The 20,417-nt window shown below is 42.3% G+C and overlaps 1 protein-coding gene across 2 annotated transcripts in view; it reads right to left on the reverse strand.

Annotated features, from left to right (window-relative positions):
- Positions 1–20,417, reverse strand: part of HPGDS (hematopoietic prostaglandin D synthase) — a 63,433-nt gene that overhangs the window by 14,061 nt on the left and 28,955 nt on the right. For both annotated transcript variants that reach the window (XM_075265209.1, XM_075265200.1), the window contains exons 2-3: positions 12,840–12,981; positions 4,301–4,393 (exon numbers count right to left, since the gene is read on the reverse strand). In XM_075265209.1, coding sequence (XP_075121310.1) covers positions 4,301–4,393; positions 12,840–12,972 — 226 coding nt within the window. In that variant the 5' untranslated portion in view covers positions 12,973–12,981. The remainder of the gene's footprint in view (positions 1–4,300; positions 4,394–12,839; positions 12,982–20,417) is intronic.

A 20,417-nucleotide genomic window follows, 5' to 3' on the forward strand; every position in this document is an offset into this window, starting at 1 on the left:
GAAAACTTTCAGTCAAGGCTCGGGCCCACCGGGGGCATTCACCAGTTCCCCGGTGGGTCAGTCCGACCCTGGTGACGTACACTCTTTAACCTTTGATCAAAAAGTGGACTGTACAAGCGCGGACCTGCTGACTGTTCCACCAATAAGCAGCCCATGTTTGATAATGTATAAAGCACCCATTGTTCTTTCTGAGCTATTAGTTTAGATCAGTTTTTTTAGGGAACACCCTGTTTATGCAAAATTGCCTTTCTGCATTAGTTGCATCTAATTATTTTATAAACTGTTTGTCAGAATATGACTGGCAGTATAATACATTGCACTATGTAGTGCAATGTATTATGTAAGTGACTGAAAGGTTGGTTCACGCGCAATTCCGCACAGCATCCTGTCCCGGCTTTCCGCTCCGGATTAGGCCCAAATGAATGGGCTTAGACCGGAGCGTGCAGCTGCGAGGTGGATGCCACGGCTTATTCAGCCATGGATTCCGCCTGAAGAAAAGGTAGGTCGTTTCTAGCTGTCTCCATAGACCACCATTGTGAGAGGGCGGATTATGACGTGGATTCTGTGCCAAAATCTGCCCCCTATTGCCCTGTGTAAATTAGCCCAAAGTCTCCAAGGGGAAAAAAAACCAAACACACATACAATAATAATAATAAAAAAAATCCCCTTCCCCACAATGTTTACTAACAATAATTTAAAAAAAATGTAAATGTATATCAGACATAGAGTATTGCTGTGTAATGCTGTAGTTGTGTAATGTTATGTTCCCTACACAGTAAACATCATGGGATAAAAAATCTAAAAAACTGTGCAAAGAATTGTCAATTTTTGTCTGTTGGGCACCAAAAAAATATTCTAGATGCAATCAAAGTATGTTAAGGGCTAGTTCACACGTGAACTGCCCGCGCGGGTTTTGACACAGAGAGAGACGCGGCGAGCCGCGTCTCTCTCTTGTTAAAACCCGCCCGCCGCGACCATCGCGGTCGCAGCTTTCACCTCCGCTGTCGGCTCAAATGAATGAGCCAACATGGAGGGTGCTGCAGCCGGGCGGAAACCGTGCGGCGCAGCCCGCGCGGCTTCCGCCTGAAGAAAGAGCATGTCGCTTCTTTTCTCCGCTAGCAGCAGCTCGCCGCTAGCGGAGAACAGAAGCCCGGCGGTCTCCATAGACCACCATTATAAGGGGAGGTTTTGGACGCGAAATCCGCTGTCAAAAACCTCCCCTTACACTCACGTGTGAACTAGCCCTAAAAATGTTTTTAAAAAATATTTTAAAAAGTTCAATTCACACTCTTTCACAATATATGCATAAATATATACATAAATGTAAATAAATGAAAACACAATAGGCATCCCACAGTCTGAAAATACCTGAACTATTAAAATATAAAACCATCATAAACATCATAAACATAAATCACCAAAACAGCATACATTCCCCAAAATGCTATGAATAAAAACTACATATTGCCACTCCAAAAAAAGACACCTAGGGGCCACATGGTGGCTCAGTGGTTAGCACTGCAGCCTTGCAGCGCTGGAGTCCTGGTGTTCAAAATCCTGCCAAGGGCAGAAAACCATCTGCAAGGAGTTTGTATGTTCTCCCCGTGTTTGCATGGATTTCCATCCCATATTCCAAAGACATACTGATAGGGAAAAAAAAGTGTACATTGTGAGCTCTATGTGGGGCTCACAATCTACATAAAAAAAAAAAAAAAAAAAAGACACCTTACACAGTTCTGTACCAGTGGCCTAAGTATCACCGTAGCATCTGTAGTAGCTCCTAGGGGGCCCTATTAGCCCACCAATCCCTTTTCTCCATTCCTGCTCACTGCTGCCTCTTCTTCCCCCTCTGCCCTCCAGGGGGCCGGTGCATCCCATATCATGTTGCTTGAGGCAAGCAGGGGAAGCAAAGAAAGCTGTGAGCAGGAGTGGGGACCGGTAAATAAGGGTAGAGTACCACGGCAAAAGTATTTGTTGAGCAAACCCCAACTAATACTGCTATTATTATACTCTGGGGTCTCCTCAGACCCCAAAATGTAATGATTGGAAACCCAGGGAAGGTAAGTGAACATAAAAACCAGTTTTACTCACTTTCCGGGGCTCCAATGCAATTCTCCACTGTCTTCTGGCCTCTGTAGTGACATCATGAGGGTCAGACTGACATCACAACGGATAATGACACATAGCACACGTCTGTGATGTCATTGAAGATGGCCGAAAACAGCATGGAGTCGTTCTGGAGTGCAGGAGAGGTGAGTACCACTGGTTTTTATGTTTTACACTTTCGCTGAGCCTCTGATCATTATACTCTGGGTGGTGGGTCATGTACCACCAAAATTGTGAGTTCTGCATAACCCGAAATTTTTGCAACATTTGCAAAGAAAACTGTTGGGACATAATATTGTGTTCAAGGGCCATTATTAGACATTATACTGTGTGCAGGGACCACTATGAGACATTATACTGTGTGGAGGGGCCAGTATGGGATATTATACTGTCTGATGGACACTTTGGGGGCATTATAGTGTGTGAAAATGAGGTGCTATACTGTGTAGGGGCCAGGAAAGGGGGTGCAATGCCATGGAGGGGTCCCAAGTCAAAAGTTTGCTATGGAGTCCAGTCTTTGCTAGTTACGCGCTGCTCTGTACACTGAATTATAAAAAAGAGTCAGCGTATCAGAATATGGTGACTCAAAGAAACTTTTTTTTCTTAAAAAAATTTGAAAATGACAGTATAGCATTTTTTTTCAATTCCTTCCCATTCTGATGTTTTCCAGTTTCCCACTGCACTTTATAGAATATTAAAAGGTACCATTTTGAAGTGCAATTTGTTTTGGAAAAAACAAGCCCTCAAATGATTATGCAAATGGAAAATTATGGCTTTTGAAAGGCAGGAAGTAAAAAGTTAAAAACACAAAAATGAGAAATGACTATGCTGTAGTGGTTTATGCTTTAAAGCTGGGTGTGTTTTTGTGTCTTAAGTCACCAACTCTTCTGCTGCATGTGTAGTCTTTTTTATAGTCAATGTCAAAGCCATAATACACTGCAATATAATAAATGTGAAAGTTGACCAAAATATCCTTAAAACCTCCAAACAGTAGTGCTATGCTCTGATCATGTACTGTATATTTCCTGCTAAACATTTAGTCACAACAAAGTGAGTTTTTGACCTCTAATGTACCTAAATCTTTAATCACTTCCATTACTCATAAAATGTCAAGTTTTTTCAGACTCTTATCTCTCCATTAGAAAGAGATTTTTCCATCAGTGTCTTTTAATACATAAGTAAAGATGTTAAAGTGCTGAAATCTCTGTGGAACTCTTGTCACCTTCCCTTTTTTTTACACTGTGCTAGACTTTAGTGCTGTATTTGGACTTTTGTCATTTTAAGGTCATATTTAATTCTTTCCACTTTATGTTTTTTGTTGTTGTTTTTTTTTTGTAAAGGACACAGACAAAATTCACAATATGACACCAGAGGAGTGACTTGAAACTCATATACTGCAATGCAAAATCTGTAACAGGAATCCTCACTAGAGATGGGCGAATTGGCCAGATTCATTGCAAATATTCCAAATTGTTCAGAATTTTATGAAATCCAAACAAATGGAAATTCATCTCGGAAGAACTAAAATGGCCACTGCATTATACATTAAGATCTCTTCAGACCTCAGAATATAATAGGTCACCCAGGGGAGGTGACAAAAAAAAAATTACTTATATTCACCTTCAGTTACCTCTCATGGGCCTCCTCACAGTGTTAGGGCTCTCTTGTGTGACCTCATTGGCCTTGGTTCTGCAACGAGGCCTGTGGTTGGGCCTCAGTGGTGACGTCATGGCGTGCCATGATTTGGTGGCCAAATCACAGGACTCGGGCCAATGATGTCACATAAGAGAGCCAAACATCTCAAGGAAAGTGCCTGGCGCCTCAAGGAGTCCCGAGAGAGGTAACTGAAGGTGACTACATTTTTTTTTTTAAGTTTTGCACCTCCCCATGGCCTCTGAAGAGATGTGACATAGTTTTTGGCTATGTTTGCCTTAGAGAGATAGAAATTAGAGTATTCTAGTCCAATTTATACTTTGTTTCGTATCAAATTTGTTCGTCCCGATCACTGACTCCAAACAAAACCAAATCTTGTGAGGTTCGCCCATCTCTAGTTCTCACCTTTTACGTGCATTGATAATCTTGACGTCTTCTTACATGGCAGAGGGTCCTTCAAACCCTACATCCTCTGAGTGCTGCTTCTTAGTCCTGTAGGACATCTAACCAACTTATGTGTACATATAGTAATTTACATTACCTGCTTTTTTGGCTAGGTACCTTCCAATGGCAAGGCTTTGATAGTAAACCGTCCCATCAATTTCTACCACTGGGAGTTTTCCAAATGGATATGCTGTGGGAAAAAAAAGTTTTGTGTAAATTTTTCTTGAATTGGCATGTAGCTGTTAGAAGCTGTGTTTTCCTTAAACACTCCTGGTGGCAATTCCTTTCCCTGAATACATGAAAAGGAAGCTTATCTTTCATTCACAGATCCAGTGTTATTCATCAATTGCAGGAACATTATATTGTGATAAAATTGCTATGTAATTGAAGTCTGTATAGCTAGCAATAGAGAATTAGCAGCAATTTCACTGAAAGAAACTTATTGTGAAGCACAACTATTAAAGGCAGGCACAGAATGCTAAAGAATGGTGCCAGAAAAAAATATATGAGTTATGCCTTAGTGAGACAAAACCTGACGCCAAGTCACTCAAGGTTAGTCACATTCTCTGCCAATATATCAGCTATTAACAGTCAGAGGTCGCCTAGCCTAATTAGCCTAATTGTATGAGAAAGATGGACAGAGAAAGCAAGAAAGATGTGAAAGAATAGAATAGAAGCTACAGAGAGAAGGAGAAAGACCCCATCACTCTAATAAACTTCAATAGAATCGGGCCATGGGCAAGTATTTCCACCTCTCCATTGAGGTGTACAGAGAAAGACGTCACCGAACCTCCTTTCTCTTGGTAGTTAAGGATCCCAGAAGTGATATCTAACATATTTTTCAGATTACATATCTATTTATCAGAAGGTAATAGCTCAGAATGCAGTACTCAAAATACATAGAGATGAGTGAGTAGTGAAATATTTGAGATTCGATATTCATTTCGAGTAGAGTCTCAATATTCAACTACTCGATCGAATCCCATTATAGTCTATGGGAAAAAATGCTCGTTTCAGAGGAAACCACTATTCGACTAAAGGAGAGTCACCAAGTCCACGAATAGCAGGAGGAGAGTGTTTAGGAGGAGCGCTGTGCAGTTAAAGCGCACGGACCCCATAGACTATAACGGGTTCGTGCGCTTTAACTGGACAGCGCTTGCAGTTGCGCTGATATTCCGTTCGGGGGGGGGGGGGGTCCTCCTGCGGACTCCTTCCGGACGGGAGGCAAGCGCTAATATGAACTTACTTGTCCTTCAGAACCAGCATTGATTGGCCGAATGTTATACAGTGTATAGCAGTCGGCCAATCAATGCTGGTTCTGCAGCAGGCTCTTATTTGCTAGTCGGGAGAGCTGGCAGCTTGCAGTTATGCGGGAGCTGACTTTTTCTCATAGGAATGCATTGACCAGCGTTGATTGGCCGAATGCTATACAGTGTACAGCATTCGACCAATCAAGGCAAGGTGAATATAACTGAAGAGACCCCATAATAACACTGAAAGAAAACAAATTTTGAGGGGTTTGCCTGAAGCAATTCAAGGCTCTTGGAAATATATTATACTGTCTAGGGTCACTGTGGTGCATTATACTGGGGGACCCTCAGGGCAGCATATTATACGGCTTGGGGTAAACATGGAGCATCATACTGTAGGGGTGTGGGGGACTCAGGGAGTATATTATACTGTGTGGAGCCATTGTGGAGCATTATGCTGTGGGGGGATGGGGCTCCGGGAGTATATTATATTTTAATGTGTGGGTTTGCTGTGGAGCACTATACTGAGGGAGCCTCTGGGGAGTAAATTATACTGTGTGGAACCACTGTGAAGCATTATACTGTGGAGAGAGTGGGCTCTGGGCAGGATATTATACTGTGTGGGGCCAACAGTCTGCTGTATGGGGGTCACAGGACAGGAAACTGCAAGATATATCAGGGAGGAGAGGAGACCACAAGTTTTGGCCCAAAGTTTGTGATGGCAGCCCTGTATGCCTTCGTCACAGCTCCCTCACTAAAATCTTGCGCATGCGTGAAGTGCTTCATGGCCATATCATATAGTCTATATGTCTCCTATAGTGGCATAGTACTATAGGGGATGGTGATACAGAAAAAATACTTAGTAATACTCAGTGCTGGTTGCCAGGCAGTCAGCACAGAAGCAAGATTTCAGCCAAGGAGATATAGTGTAGGTTATTACTAAGAAGCTGTTGGGTGGGTCTCCAGAACAAGTTCCCCTGGTGGGCCCTAGCCTCTGCACACTGTCAGAAACAAGGTGTACACAAATAGAAAGGTACAACAAAAGATGCAAATAGTAAACTCCCTCATTGAAGAACTACAGTACTTACAGGCTGGGTTTAAATTGTCTCCACAAGCATCTCTAATGTTACTGTCTGCTTAGAAGAAATGAACCATTGGTGATGAAGTACACTGAAACTTTTTCAGAACATCACCCCTGTATCCAGACCAGATTTTGCGGTAGTGTTTTGACCCATAGCCAGGAGTGGATTTAGCAGAAGGGAGAAGTATAAGTGCTTCCTTTATATTTCCAATTCCCTTTGAATCCACTCTTGGTTTTGGCACAAAAAAACACAGCTTTTTTTCACAGTGTGACCTCAGCCTTTGTCGGTGGATGTGGAAATACATTATGACAATTCAAACTGGATAGTTACGGAATCTTGAATGGGTAATATATCCTTTTACATCCATTGAGGGCTGACCATAGTCCTCTTAACAAAGAACCATTCCCTTTAGGCAGCTTTTTGGTTTTGACTTCTTTTATGCTCCAGTTATGTGATCTTACATTATTATTCTTGCATACAACTTTTAACATTTTAGGGTCCCGTGTGCTAAGGATGTTCTTTCTTTTACAAAATACATTGTGACAAGCCAGTGAGCAACACTCCCTCTGCGCATTTTGCTAGACATTCTGGAGGAAACAAAGCGGAAAAAAAGACTATAAAATTTATATTAAGATTTCAACCTAATTTGTAGTAATACATATTATGGCTATGAACGCAAATTCAGTGAATAAATCAGCTACTATACACTGTAAGAGAATGTGAGAACTTAACACTGGTCAAAGTGTCTGTGAAAGCGTACTCTATTACAGTCAATGATCCCTTCATAGTGCAGAATGAGGGAGCACAAACAGTTCTCTGTTTCTACATGGCTTCAGGTTTCTGTCTTTGTGAAGCTTAGAGTCCGGGAATCGTGACATGCATACATCTAGTCAGACAGAAACCAGCATTGGTTTTATTCTATATTCTGTGGCTTTAATCCGCTATATAAAAGACATTTGGAACATGTGGTGCAATCCGCAGACATCCTATTATAGAGCAAGGAGGGCTGAACAGATTGATATATAGTTTTGTGGGGGAAAAAATATATATAACCTGTCATTTATCTACTAAATTTCTGCTCTTTTCCTTTTGCTATAAAGTCAAGTGGGTGGTCTTACCAATGTTTGAGAACCTCCCCTCTAAGATTGTACATACAGAGACAGTTGTCAGTCACTGATAAGATAAGACAATCCTTTACTAGTCCCACCGTGGGGAAAGACAGTGTGTTACAGCAGCATGGATAATACAGTAATATATTACAAGAAAGAACACATACAAGCTCATAGCAGATAGAAAAAGATACTAGGAGTCATAGCTACTAAGAAGAAAAAAAGACTCAGGATCATTTAGTTCTCTGTGCAGAGTGATCTTCGCTTAGCCTGATGTTGATTATACAGCCTGATCACAGTTGTGAGGAAGGACCTCCGATAGCGCTCCTTCTCACACTTGGTGTGAAGCAGTTGGTGACTGACAGTACTGCCCAGTGCTATCACAGTCTCATACATGGGATGGGAGTTATTCTCCCGCATGGACCTCACAACGGGCAGTATCCTTCTGTCACCCACCACTTGCACTGGGTCCAGGGGGCTCCCCAGGACAGAGCTGGCCCTTCTAACCAGCCTGTCAAGTCTATTTCTATCCCTGGCTGGTATGCTATCGCTCCAAATGGACACTCCAAAGAAGATGGCTGAAGCAACCACAGAGTTGAAGCTCTAAGAAGTGCCCCCTGCACTCCAAAGGCCCTCAGCCTCCTGAGCAGGTAGAGCCTTCTGTGACCCTTTCTGTGTAGCACATCCAGAAGACCACCTCCTTGACTTTAAAGCAAAGAAAGACTTCAATGCATAAAATATACAAAATATTCATCAACACCATACATCATTCTGCTCAGCTTTTCCTCCTCTATAAGATGATGCTTGCTGATAGCACTGCATTTCCTGGTGACAGGTTCCCTTTAAGCCACAGGACATTAAATTTGAATAAACTGTTGTAATTTTGCAAGAATATATTTTGTCATGAAACTTAGGAAACCTGAGGTATCTTTATAACTAATTTGATATACCGTATATACTCGAGTATAAGCCAAATTTTTTAGCAGTTTATTTTTATTTTTGTGGGGGGGGGGGGGGAGGGTCTGTGACCAGCCGCAATAGTAATGAATAGAATCTCCCATGAAATAGTGAAAAAAATATATATATAATAAAAAAATAAAATAAATAAAAGTTCTAAATCCCTCCTTTCCCTAGAATACATATAAAAGTAGAAAATGACTGTGAATCACATACACATTAGGTATCCCTGTGTCTGAAAGTGCCCGGTCTACTGAATATAGGGGATCTGCAGCGCTCCTGTTCCGTCGGGAAGGGGTTAATAGGAGCACTGCAGATACCCTATATTCAGCCAGGCTGAATTCCAAGTGGGGGGAAAACCCCAGTCCTCAAGCTCAGGGAAGGGGCAGACAGACAACCAAAACACCCTCTACCCCAGCAACCAGCAACTACTGCACCCAAAAACTCCAGCGATTTTAATTTTTGAAATTTCCAGTAGCCGCTGCATTTCCCTCCGGCTTATACTCGAGTCAATAAGTTTTACCAGTTTGTTGTGGTAAAATTAGGGGCCTCGGTTTATATTCGGGTCGGCTTATACTCGAGTATATACGGTAATAGCAACATTGTCTGTATTTTGTCTCCTTAAAAGTCTATCATGAACTAGCACCAGACACAATTCTATTTTCAGTTTCCTATTGTAAGTACATACAGCACTCTTAAAGGGTCATTATAATGTTTTTTTGTTTGTTTTTTTTTTACAATAAATGAACTCTAAATTGGTACATCATTTATAACTTCATAATAATATAATATATTATGTTTTTGGATTGACAACCAGTTAGTTTACATCTCTGTACCCTATTGCCAAGTTACCCAATACATAAGATCTTTGCAATGAAAAATTTGTATGCTGTACCTTACTCCTCTGTTATGTATATAGATTTCTTCTTGTCCTACTCAATGTACACATTGCCATGGTCATGTCCAAGTTCTTTACTCATACACACAGTCCTTGAGCAATTTCCAGCTATTAAATTGTTTCTAAATTTTCCTAGACTCTTAGTAGTGTTCCCCATGTAGCTGCAGAGTATATAGCCACCTTATTACAATAAAAATGGAAGGGATGCTCCATTGGCTTTCTGTTTTTGTATTTCTTTTAAACAAAGATAAAACAACAACAACTAAAAAAAAAGCTTTTGTTACAGCTTTGTGTTGTTTTGTACCTTTGTGATTCCTCCTGGAAATGTATAGTCTGACATTATCCAATCAGAGTAGTGTCAGAGAATGTGAGGACACCCTCACCTATAGATCACAGACATGGTAACATTTCCAGAAGGAACAACAAAGGAAGACTCAATACAGAGTTCTGTGAAAAGATGCTCCAGCATTATTATTTTATAAGTATTTAGCTGAGCGGATATGACAGGAGAGATTTTGTGTCTGACTTTCACATTGTTGATTTCTGGCACGTGCAGGTCACCTCATACAATTGTATTGCTCTGCTCAGCTGCAGTCAGCTAGAACCCTGAAGTTATATAAAATTCTTCTTGTTAAACATCTTTTCAGTGTCATCTGCTTACGGAATTATTAAAACAACCTTTTTTCACAGCTGCTAACACATTTTTTTTCCCAAGGGAATCAACCTCAATCTTTTTCTCTTGGACAATTTGACCTTGAGAGGATACAATTTTTCGGAAGCATATTGTACAAACTTCAGAGAGGTCTATAATCGGCCTCACCACAAATAACCGCTGTAAGCATTTAAGCAGTAGCTTTAGTATGATAAACCACAAAATGAAAGACCAAGCGCAACAACGATAAGAATAAATCTAATCTAAGCATCATTTGGTAACTCAACATACAATCTGGACATAGCTTGCACTTACGATGGTTTCTTATCTTACTGCCTGGCGTCGTCTTATATTATGAATGCACAGTCCTGATTTCCCAAATAAATTAGGCAAGGATACAAGTTATAACTATATAAAAACCTTTGCACTGTAAAATCTAATGCTTGTAGCACTACTACTACTAAATTGTCCTAGTCAGACAATGGCAGAAAGGTATGACCTATACAGCACCTGCACCTATATCTATGCCAGAAACAATGCTTTTGTAACAACCCATTGTAGTATATCCAGAGTCTGGGGGTAGTTGTCATGGTAGACTTGAAGACTCAAATAACTGCTTCAGCACGATTCCTGGGCTGGTGCAGAGTTGAGGGGGCCTGCAGGGTACCTAATGGTGATGGTAGTCTTTACCAAGGAACACATCCTAACAGTCCTCAGCCATCCTGAGCTAAATAGGCCGCACTGCACATAATGGTGCAGGTAAATGACTTACGAGTCATGTGGTTGCAGAAAAACAGTTCACAACTTTATTAGTTAACTGGTACAAAACAGCAAACAACGGCTTCCACAACAATGGACGTACAGTTCTTATTCGGATGTCCACTGCAGATGTGGGGTAAGCTTGGTGACGGTTGTTCCAGTAGTCTGCCTGTGCATTGGTCTGACTTCTTATATATACGTGTCAGTCTTTCAACCCTCTCTACCCAGGATTGTAGATGTATTCTAATGATGTGCTGTAATGGTCCTTAGATTCCAAGAAATGGCACTGAAACTTCAGGTGAAGGCAGCTTCCTTCTTCCTGTCTCTTGGTTATAACTCCCTTCCTCTCACAGAACTGACTGGGGCACTTCCTCACACTTTGGAAGCTGGGTAAAGACTAGTGATGTGAATAAAAAAAGCTCCATGTGCCAGCTCTTGAACTGAACAACGGGACTTCACTTAATTCTGTCCCCTTAAACAGCTAATCGTGCCCATGTGGCTAACCCCACCCCCTACACAGCTAACCCCGCCTCTATATGAGCCACTCAGACTCCTTTTGAAGGACATCATAACATCTGTTTAAAAGTACAAGTAGATGAAGATATCTGAATACATCGTAGACAGGAGCCGAAAGAGCTGGGTCTTTATAGTGAGCATATCCAAATGAGCCAGCTCACTAAAAGAGTTGAAGTTTCCATCACTAGTAAAGAATAACTAGTCTCCTTCCCTCTTACAAAATTCTGCTGGCTGGACTGAACCATTTCAGCAGCAATTCCCCCATCCCCAGTGAAACAGTCCATTTAAAGGGACTAAGCACATACTTACATAGCCTTTAGTAAGGCTATTTCACACATACATTTTGTATGTAAATTAACTCAGTAGTTTTTGAATAAGTCTGTTTTATATTCATATGCTAATTAGCCTCCACTGTGCACTCCAGAAGTGTCTGTGATAACAGTCTGCATACAGTCTCTATGTGTGTGACATAGATGTAACACACACACATATATATATATATATATATATATATATATATATATATATATATATATATATATAGGCTAATTAGCATATGAATAAAAACGGACTTATTCAAAAACTACTGAGTCGATTTACATACAAAAAGGTATGTGTGGAATAGCCTTTCTAAAGGCTATGCAAGTATGTGCTGAGCTAACAATGACTTTTCCCAATGATAGAGCCCCTTAAAGGATCAACACACAGTTTCACATACAAATATATACACAGTGGCACAGTCATAGCATAAAGAATACAAAACTGTTTTGCAGTGTTGACTCCTACACATTTGGGCGCCGTTCACATCTTTGTTTGGGCCATTCCATTCCCCGATGCAGCTCTTTTCTCTCCTAATTTTTCATGCTGAAACCAAGCAGAAACCACACGGACCCCATTATAGTCTAAGGTAACCGTTTTTTTTATGCAGATTAGGTTTATGTTCAGGGGGTTCCCAAGTAGACTCCCTGAACGGAAACCCATTTGCAGATGTGAACTGGGCCTTAGAGTAGAAAACCTCTATGTAAAAGGGTGCAGGACTACCACGTCCCTCCAAGGCACTGCTTTTTGATCCATTCCCTTTTTTGTATTGGCTACTTTGCAGTTGTTCACACTTGAATTGTTTCTCTCCTGCACTTTTATGTGCATTTGTCTGTCTGATGGGTTATAACTGTGCTTGTAGTTGTTTTGTTTTATTTCTTCATTCTGTACACAAGCACAAAACATAATTTGTTTGTTATTTCCCTATGTAACCATATACTGCATATTTCTGTACTGACATCCCTAACAGTTATCCTAGAACTTTTTCATAAGACCCTATATGTCTCTCTAAACTTATGTGACATAGGCTGACCGTTACTTTCACAATCACTTCCACATAAACTTGCACAGTGATGTAATAACATCTGAACTTACCATCTTTATGTGCAGACCAGTCATTATATTCAATTCTATGATCTTCAAATTCAGTGTTTGTGTAGGCAAAGAGGTAACGAAGAATCTCTGCTCTTCCTCTGAAATTGAAGTAGGTCAGCTTGTAGTTCGGCATGATATATCCCTGCAACAGAGAAATACATGTAGGAAGACACCATTACATCCTTTTCACATAAGCACAGTCCCAATATAGTGGCAATAATACGGTAACACACATAAGAAATCATACAGTGCAAAATAGCACTGTACAATCAATATACAAAGAAATGTAACTTGTTCCTGTACAGCTGTTATTGCATAGGCATGGCATTTTGTGGACACAAACAGTACCCCACCCTATTTCTTTGTGGTTGGTATGCTGTATGTGGTTCATCTGTTTTTCACTATCAGATAGACTTTTTTTTATATTTCATATACTTTCTATGTCTCTAGGTCCATGAAAAATAAGTGACATACAGACGCCATCTCACAAATTCATTGACTTGCAATGATGTCATGCATCCATGATACAGTGGAAAAAAAAAACATGCTTTTTCTTTTTTTTCTTTTTTTTTTTTGTAGACCCATGATCCGTAAGGGTTAGTTCATAAAAACTTAGTGGTCATAGTAACCAACCACAGTAGAATACGAGGTGAAAGCTATGCTGTGATTGACTGCTATGGGGTAACAAGGACAGTTTAGCTTTTAGATAGGTTTAATAACTGTAATAAATATAATATAATCATGAATCTGGTGTGAAATATTAACAGGAAATGAAACACAGTACAAGGACAAAGTCTACACATTCTGTTACATTGATACAAAATTCATCTTGATAATCAGCTCTACATGAGTGTTAAAGTGGTTTTCCGGGCAAATTTTTTTTTTTTTTTTTTTTTTTAAAAGGTCTGTTAGTGCTATTAATGGGTTAATAAATGTACACATATACCTTTAGCAGTGTTTTCAGTGATTTCTGGGGGACTCCGGGAGCTCCTGGTATCCTCTGCATTTATTTACATGGTTCAGCTTCCTACTATGTAACTTCCACACTAGCTCCCTCTCATTTACTCCCCCCTTCCTCTCTCCCCTTCCTGTCTCTATAGCTATCCTGCCCACTACAACCTAATCAGCCTAACCCCGCATCCCATTATATACTTAGCGCTCTTCCTTCCAGGCTTCTTCCTGTGGGACGGCCTCTCCTTTTCTGACTGCTGGTATGCGCTCTTATCCCAGCACTGCTCTGTGCTCTGCAGTCAACAATCCAGTTCTACTGTACATGTGTGGGAGCAGTGCAGTAGAGGTGGATTATCGGCAGCAGAGCTCAGAGCAGTGCTGGGAGAAGCGGTGACAGTCAGAAAAGAAGGAGGAGCTGTCCCGCAGATAGAAGCTTGGAAGGTAAGTATAATGGAGTGGATGAGGGAAGGCAAATAGTAGTGACATTCCTTTTCCGGAAATGGATTGTCACCGAATAATCAGCAAATGTGTAACTATGTATTTTTGATTAATTATGTTATTTAGAAAGTAGGAAGGGGGAGCGTGTTTGGATTCATGTAGGGATTTCCATTTATTCAGGACAACCCCTTTAAGGATAACAGATACAGTCTCTTCATCCCAAGAAACAGTTACAATTACATATTTTCACACCACAAAAGAAACAAAAACACAATATGCAACTATTCCCTACTAGAGATGATTGAATATACTCGATCAAATACCTTGGCCGCATAGCTCCAAGTGCAAAAACACTTCCAGGGCTTTGAATTTTTAGTGCCCCTCCCACCTTCCCTGCCGCCGGGAGCTATGCGGCCAAGGTATTCGATTGAATATATTCGCTCATCTCTATTCCCTACCATCAGCCTACTCCCTCTCAAAGAATTTGGCACATCTTATACAGAAAACTGCTGAGAATTAACAATGAAGCCCCTGAAGCCAGAGTGTAAGGAGTCTCAGGCCATGAACACTATATTTCTACAAATGTAACAGCACATTTCCTGGACATACAGTAGAAACTATTTTATAGAATAGCACATATTTATTGACCAGACAAGGCCAGTATGATAGTAGCATCTTCCACCAAAGACTACTTCATCAATCATCCCAAGGAGTTGAACTTGGGAGATAAAAGAAAAATAGGAGTACATAAATAGTATCATATCTGACCAATAAGGGGTCAACTTGAAGCAGTACTGGACAGAATGAACAAAGGTCCCTATAGAAACGGCACACCAGAAACAAGCATCTGATTCAGAGACATCGACCTCCCTTAACCTGACTGGGCTATAATAAACCCCATGGAGAAATTTGCATTGTATTAGGATGTCCTAAGGCTTGATTTGCATCTGCGATGGAGTCTCTGTCAGAGACTCTCCCGCATATTACGCTTAAAATAGGCTTTTTAAACAGACAGGGTCTCCATCTTTCAGGTCCCCAAGTGAACATGGAAGACGGAGACCAGGACACTATTGTGAACCTGGCATCGGAGGTCACTACAGACTGGAATCTTCCACCTCTTCTCAATCATCATTCCATTAATCTTTCCTGGATTTTGGATTCTTTTCATAATATCCTGTGCCAAAATTCACTTTCTGTCCCACCTTTTAATCTTTCTCTATTGCCAGCAGAAATCCCATCACTAATTCTCACTGAAGTATCACAGGGAACCTTCCTACTAATGAACATGGAAACCATCCATGTCCAGAAGTGTACCTATACCTTTACTTGGCAGGCACATTGCTTTATTATTCTCTATGCACTAGATGCTTTTTAGAATTCAAGTAATGGAAATATTTTTTGGAGGTCATATCAACAAGACAGAGCTCATCAGCTTTACATTGTGTGATATAAGTCTTATGAACTTCAGCAAACTAGCATGAAGGAAATGACTTGTCAATAAAGAATCTCTGGCATGATTTCCATTTTTTTGTAATTCAATGATCCTGTGACCTCTTTATGAGTTGGCTTTATGTGTTTTCAATAAGTAATGAAGATCGAAGATCAACACACACACACATCCATTACTATAGTGTGATAGAAAGCTCAACATAGCATACCAATACACTGTGGATCCACCGCACTCAGCTTCACCATTCTCAGGGGTACTGTTGGAAAAGCACAACGCTCAGAATGGAAGCGACATTAATAAATCTACACGTTGGTACAGGACTCCTGGTAAATTGTATTAGATTTACCCACTGGTTTCATCCTCTTGTTGGTTTTGAGGACAAGCAGAGGGCACTATACTCCATAATTGGTGGGGATGACCCTAGGTCAATCTCCTATTGCAAGATATTTTCTTTTGTATAATACTATGCGCTGGCCAAATGTTGACCCCACATCTGAATAAACCCCTCCTATCAATCATCCTGGGCCTAGTGTCAAAAAAAAAAAAAGGGATTATTGAAATATTTTTATAAGCCACTCAAAAAGTTATACCCCAGCTCTGAAGGTCAATGGAGGTCCCGTCTTGAACCATATTAGATGCATGGAGGAGCTGGGAGCAGTCACTTCTGCTAGTCAGAATATGGTTATCTCCATCTGGATGTCTTGGAATGCATTCTGCTTTTCACGTGACTTTGAGACATGAGTCTCAGGTAATGGATTGCCATCTATCTGACTCCCAGGACAGCACTGAGCCACATAATAATCCTCTTATCTCATCTCTTTTTCTTTCTCTTATTTCTTTATCTTTCTTCCTCTTCTTATCCCTTCTTCCTCCCTAATCCTTCCTTCACTTCCCCTTAGTGGCTACTCTATGTTTGGCACCAGGCTATGTAGCTATCACCACACCTTTCTTATATTACTTTTAGAGATGAGCGAACAGTGTTCTATCGAACACATGTTCGATCGGATATCAGGGTGTTCGCCATGTTCGAATCGAATCGAACACCACGTGGTAAAGTGCGCCAAAATTCGATTCCCCTCCCACCTTCCCTGGCGCCTTTTTTGCACCAATAACAGCGCAGGGGAGGTGGGACAGGAACTACGACACTGGGGGCATTGAAAAAAATTGGAAAAAGTCATTGGCTGCCGAAATCAGGTGACCTCCATTTTAGACGAATAGTGGATTTCAAATCCGGGTCATATGAGAATGTGAACTTTGTGACTATGAGACAGGGATAGCTGTACAGGCAGGGATAGCTAGGGATAACCTTTATTTAGGGGGGAATGTTATTAAAAATAACTTTTTGGGGCTCTATCGGGTGTGTAATTGTGATTTTTGTGAGATAAACTTTTTCCCATAGGGATGCATTGGCCAGCGCTGATTGGCCGAATTCCGTACTCTGGCCAATCAGTGCTGGCCAATGCATTCTATTAGCTTGATGAAGCAGAGTGTGCACAAGGGTTCAAGCGCACCCTCGGCTCTGATGTAGCAGAGCCGAGGCTGCACAAGGGTTCAAGCGCACCCTCGGCTCTGATGTAGGAGAGCCGAGGGTGCACTTGAACCCTTGTACACCCTCAGCTCTGCTACATCAGAGCCGAGGGTGCGCTTGAACCCTTGTGCACACTCTGCTTCATCAAGCTAATAGAATGCATTGGCCAGCGCTGATTGGCCAATGTATTCTATTAGCCTGATGAAGTAGAGCTGAATGTGTGTGCTAAGCACACACATTCAGCTCTACTTCATCGGGCTAATAGAATGCATTGGCCAGCGCTGATTGGCCAGAGTACGGAACTCGACCAATCAGCGCTGGCTCTGCTGGAGGAGGCGGAGTCTAAGATCGCTCCACACCAGTCTCCATTCAGGTCCGACCTTAGACTCCGCCTCCTCCGGCAGAGCCAGCGCTGATTGGCCGAAGGCTGGCCAATGCATTCCTATGCGAATGCAGAGACTTAGCAGTGCTGAGTCAGTTTTGCTCAACTACACATCTGATGCACACTCGGCACTGCTACATCAGATGTAGCAATCTGATGTAGCAGAGCCGAGGGTGCACTAGAACCCCTGTGCAAACTCAGTTCACGCTAATAGAATGCATTGGCCAGCGCTGATTGGCCAATGCATTCTATTAGCCCGATGAAGTAGAGCTGAATGTGTGTGCTAAGCACACACATTCAGCACTGCTTCATCACGCCAATACAATGCATTAGCCAGTGCTGATTGGCCAGAGTACGGAATTCGGCCAATCAGCGCTGGCTCTGCTGGAGGAGGCGGAGTCTAAGGTCGGACCTGAATGGAGACTGGTGTGGAGCGATCTTAGACTCCGCCTCCTCCAGCAGAGCCAGCGCTGATTGGTCGAGTTCCGTACTCTGGCCAATCAGCGCTGGCCAATGCATTCTATTAGCCCGATGAAGTAGAGCTGAATGTGTGTGCTTAGCACACACATTCAGCTCTACTTCATCAGGCTAATAGAATACATTGGCCAATCAGCGCTGGCCAATGCATTCTATTAGCTTGATGAAGCAGAGTGTGCACAAGGGTTCAAGCGCACCCTCGGCTCTGATGTAGCAGAGCCGAGGCTGCACAAGGGTTCAAGTGCACCCTCGGCTCTCCTACATCAGAGCCGAGGGTGCGCTTGAACCCTTGTGCAGCCTCGGCTCTGCTACATCAGAGCCGAGGGTGCGCTTGAACCCTTGTGCACACTCTGCTTCATCAAGCTAATAGAATGCATTGGCCAGCACTGATTGGCCAGAGTACGGAATTCGGCCAATCAGCGCTGGCCAATGCATTCTATTAGCCCGATGAAGTAGAGCTGAATGTGTGTGCTAAGCACACACATTCAGCACTGCTTCATCACGCCAATACAATGCATTAGCCAGTGCTGATTGGCCAGAGTACGGAATTCGGCCAATCAGCGCTGGCTCTGCTGGAGGAGGCGGAGTCTAAGATCGCTCCACACCAGTCTCCATTCAGGTCCGACCTTAGACTCCGCCTCCTCCAGCAGAGCCAGCGCTGATTGGCCGAATTCCGTACTCTGGCCAATCAGCACTGGCTAATGCATTGTATTGGCTTGATGAAGCAGTGCTGAATGTGTGTGCTTAGCACACACATTCAGCTCTACTTCATCGGGCTAATAGAATGCATTGGCCAATCAGCGCTGGCCAATGCATTCTATTAGCGTGAACTGAGTTTGCACAGGGGTTCTAGTGCACCCTCGGCTCTGCTACATCAGATTGCTACATCTGATGTAGCAGTGCCGAGTGTGCATCAGATGTGTAGTTGAGCAAAACTGACTCAGCACTGCTAAGTCTGCATTCGCATAGGAATGTATTGGCCAGCCTTCGGCCAATCAGCGCTGGCTCTGCCGGAGGAGGCGGAGTCTAAGGTCGGACCTGAATGGAGACTGGTGTGGAGCGATCTTAGACTCCGCCTCCTCCAGCAGAGCCAGCGCTGATTGGCCGAATTCCGTACTCTGGCCAATCAGCACTGGCTAATGCATTGTATTGGCTTGATGAAGCAGTGCTGAATGTGTGTGCTTAGCACACACATTCAGCTCTACTTCATCGGGCTAATAGAATGCATTGGCCAGCGCTGATTGGCCGAATTCCGTACTCTGGCCAATCAGCACTGGCTAATGCATTGTATTGGCTTGATGAAGCAGTGCTGAATGTGTGTGCTTAGCACACACATTCAGCTCTACTTCATCGGGCTAATAGAATGCATTGGCCAATCAGCGCTGGCCAATGCATTCTATTAGCGTGAACTGAGTTTGCACAGGGGTTCTAGTGCACCCTCGGCTCTGCTACATCAGATTGCTACATCTGATGTAGCAGTGCCGAGTGTGCATCAGATGTGTAGTTGAGCAAAACTGACTCAGCACTGCTAAGTCTGCATTCGCATAGGAATGCATTGGCCAGCCTTCGGCCAATCAGCGCTGGCTCTGCCGGAGGAGGCGGAGTCTAAGGTCGGACCTGAATGGAGACTGGTGTGGAGCTATCTTAGACTCCGCCTCCTCCAGCAGAGCCAGCGCTGATTGGTCGAGTTCCGTACTCTGGCCAATCAGCACTGGCCAATGCATTTCTATGGGGAAAAGTTAGCTTGCGAAAATCGCAAACTGACAGGGATTTCCATGAAATAAAGTGACTTTTATGCCCCCAGACATGCTTCCCCTGCTGTCCCAGTGTCATTCCAGGGTGTTGGTATCATTTCCTGGGGTGTCATAGTGGACTTGGTGACCCTCCAGACACGAATTTGGGTTTCCCCCTTAACGAGTTTATGTTCCCCATAGACTATAATGGGGTTCGAAACCCATTCGAACACTCGAACAGTGAGCGGCTGTTCGAATCGAATTTCGAACCTCGAACATTTTAGTGTTCGCTCATCTCTAATTACTTTATGATTGATGTCTCCTTCCCTTACTCTTCCCCACCCATCTGTCTGCGCTCCCCTTTTCCCTCTCATTTGTTAAAATTCTAATTGGCATTTGGACTTTACTCAGCATTGTTATACGTTATTTGCACTTCATATATGTCTTACTGTCATTCAATAAAAACTTTTTGAACATAAAATGTATATATGCATGTGTGAAGTGTTGATGTGTAGGGTCTAATCATATTCTATCTGACATTGAGCAGAAAACATCATCAGAATTTCTCAGTTTTGCAGTGTTAGGCTCTAAGTCTATAACACCACATGATTTTTTTTTC

The sequence above is a fragment of the Leptodactylus fuscus genome, chromosome 1, assembly GCF_031893055.1.
Source record: "Leptodactylus fuscus isolate aLepFus1 chromosome 1, aLepFus1.hap2, whole genome shotgun sequence".
Lineage (NCBI taxonomy): Eukaryota > Metazoa > Chordata > Amphibia > Anura > Leptodactylidae > Leptodactylus > Leptodactylus fuscus.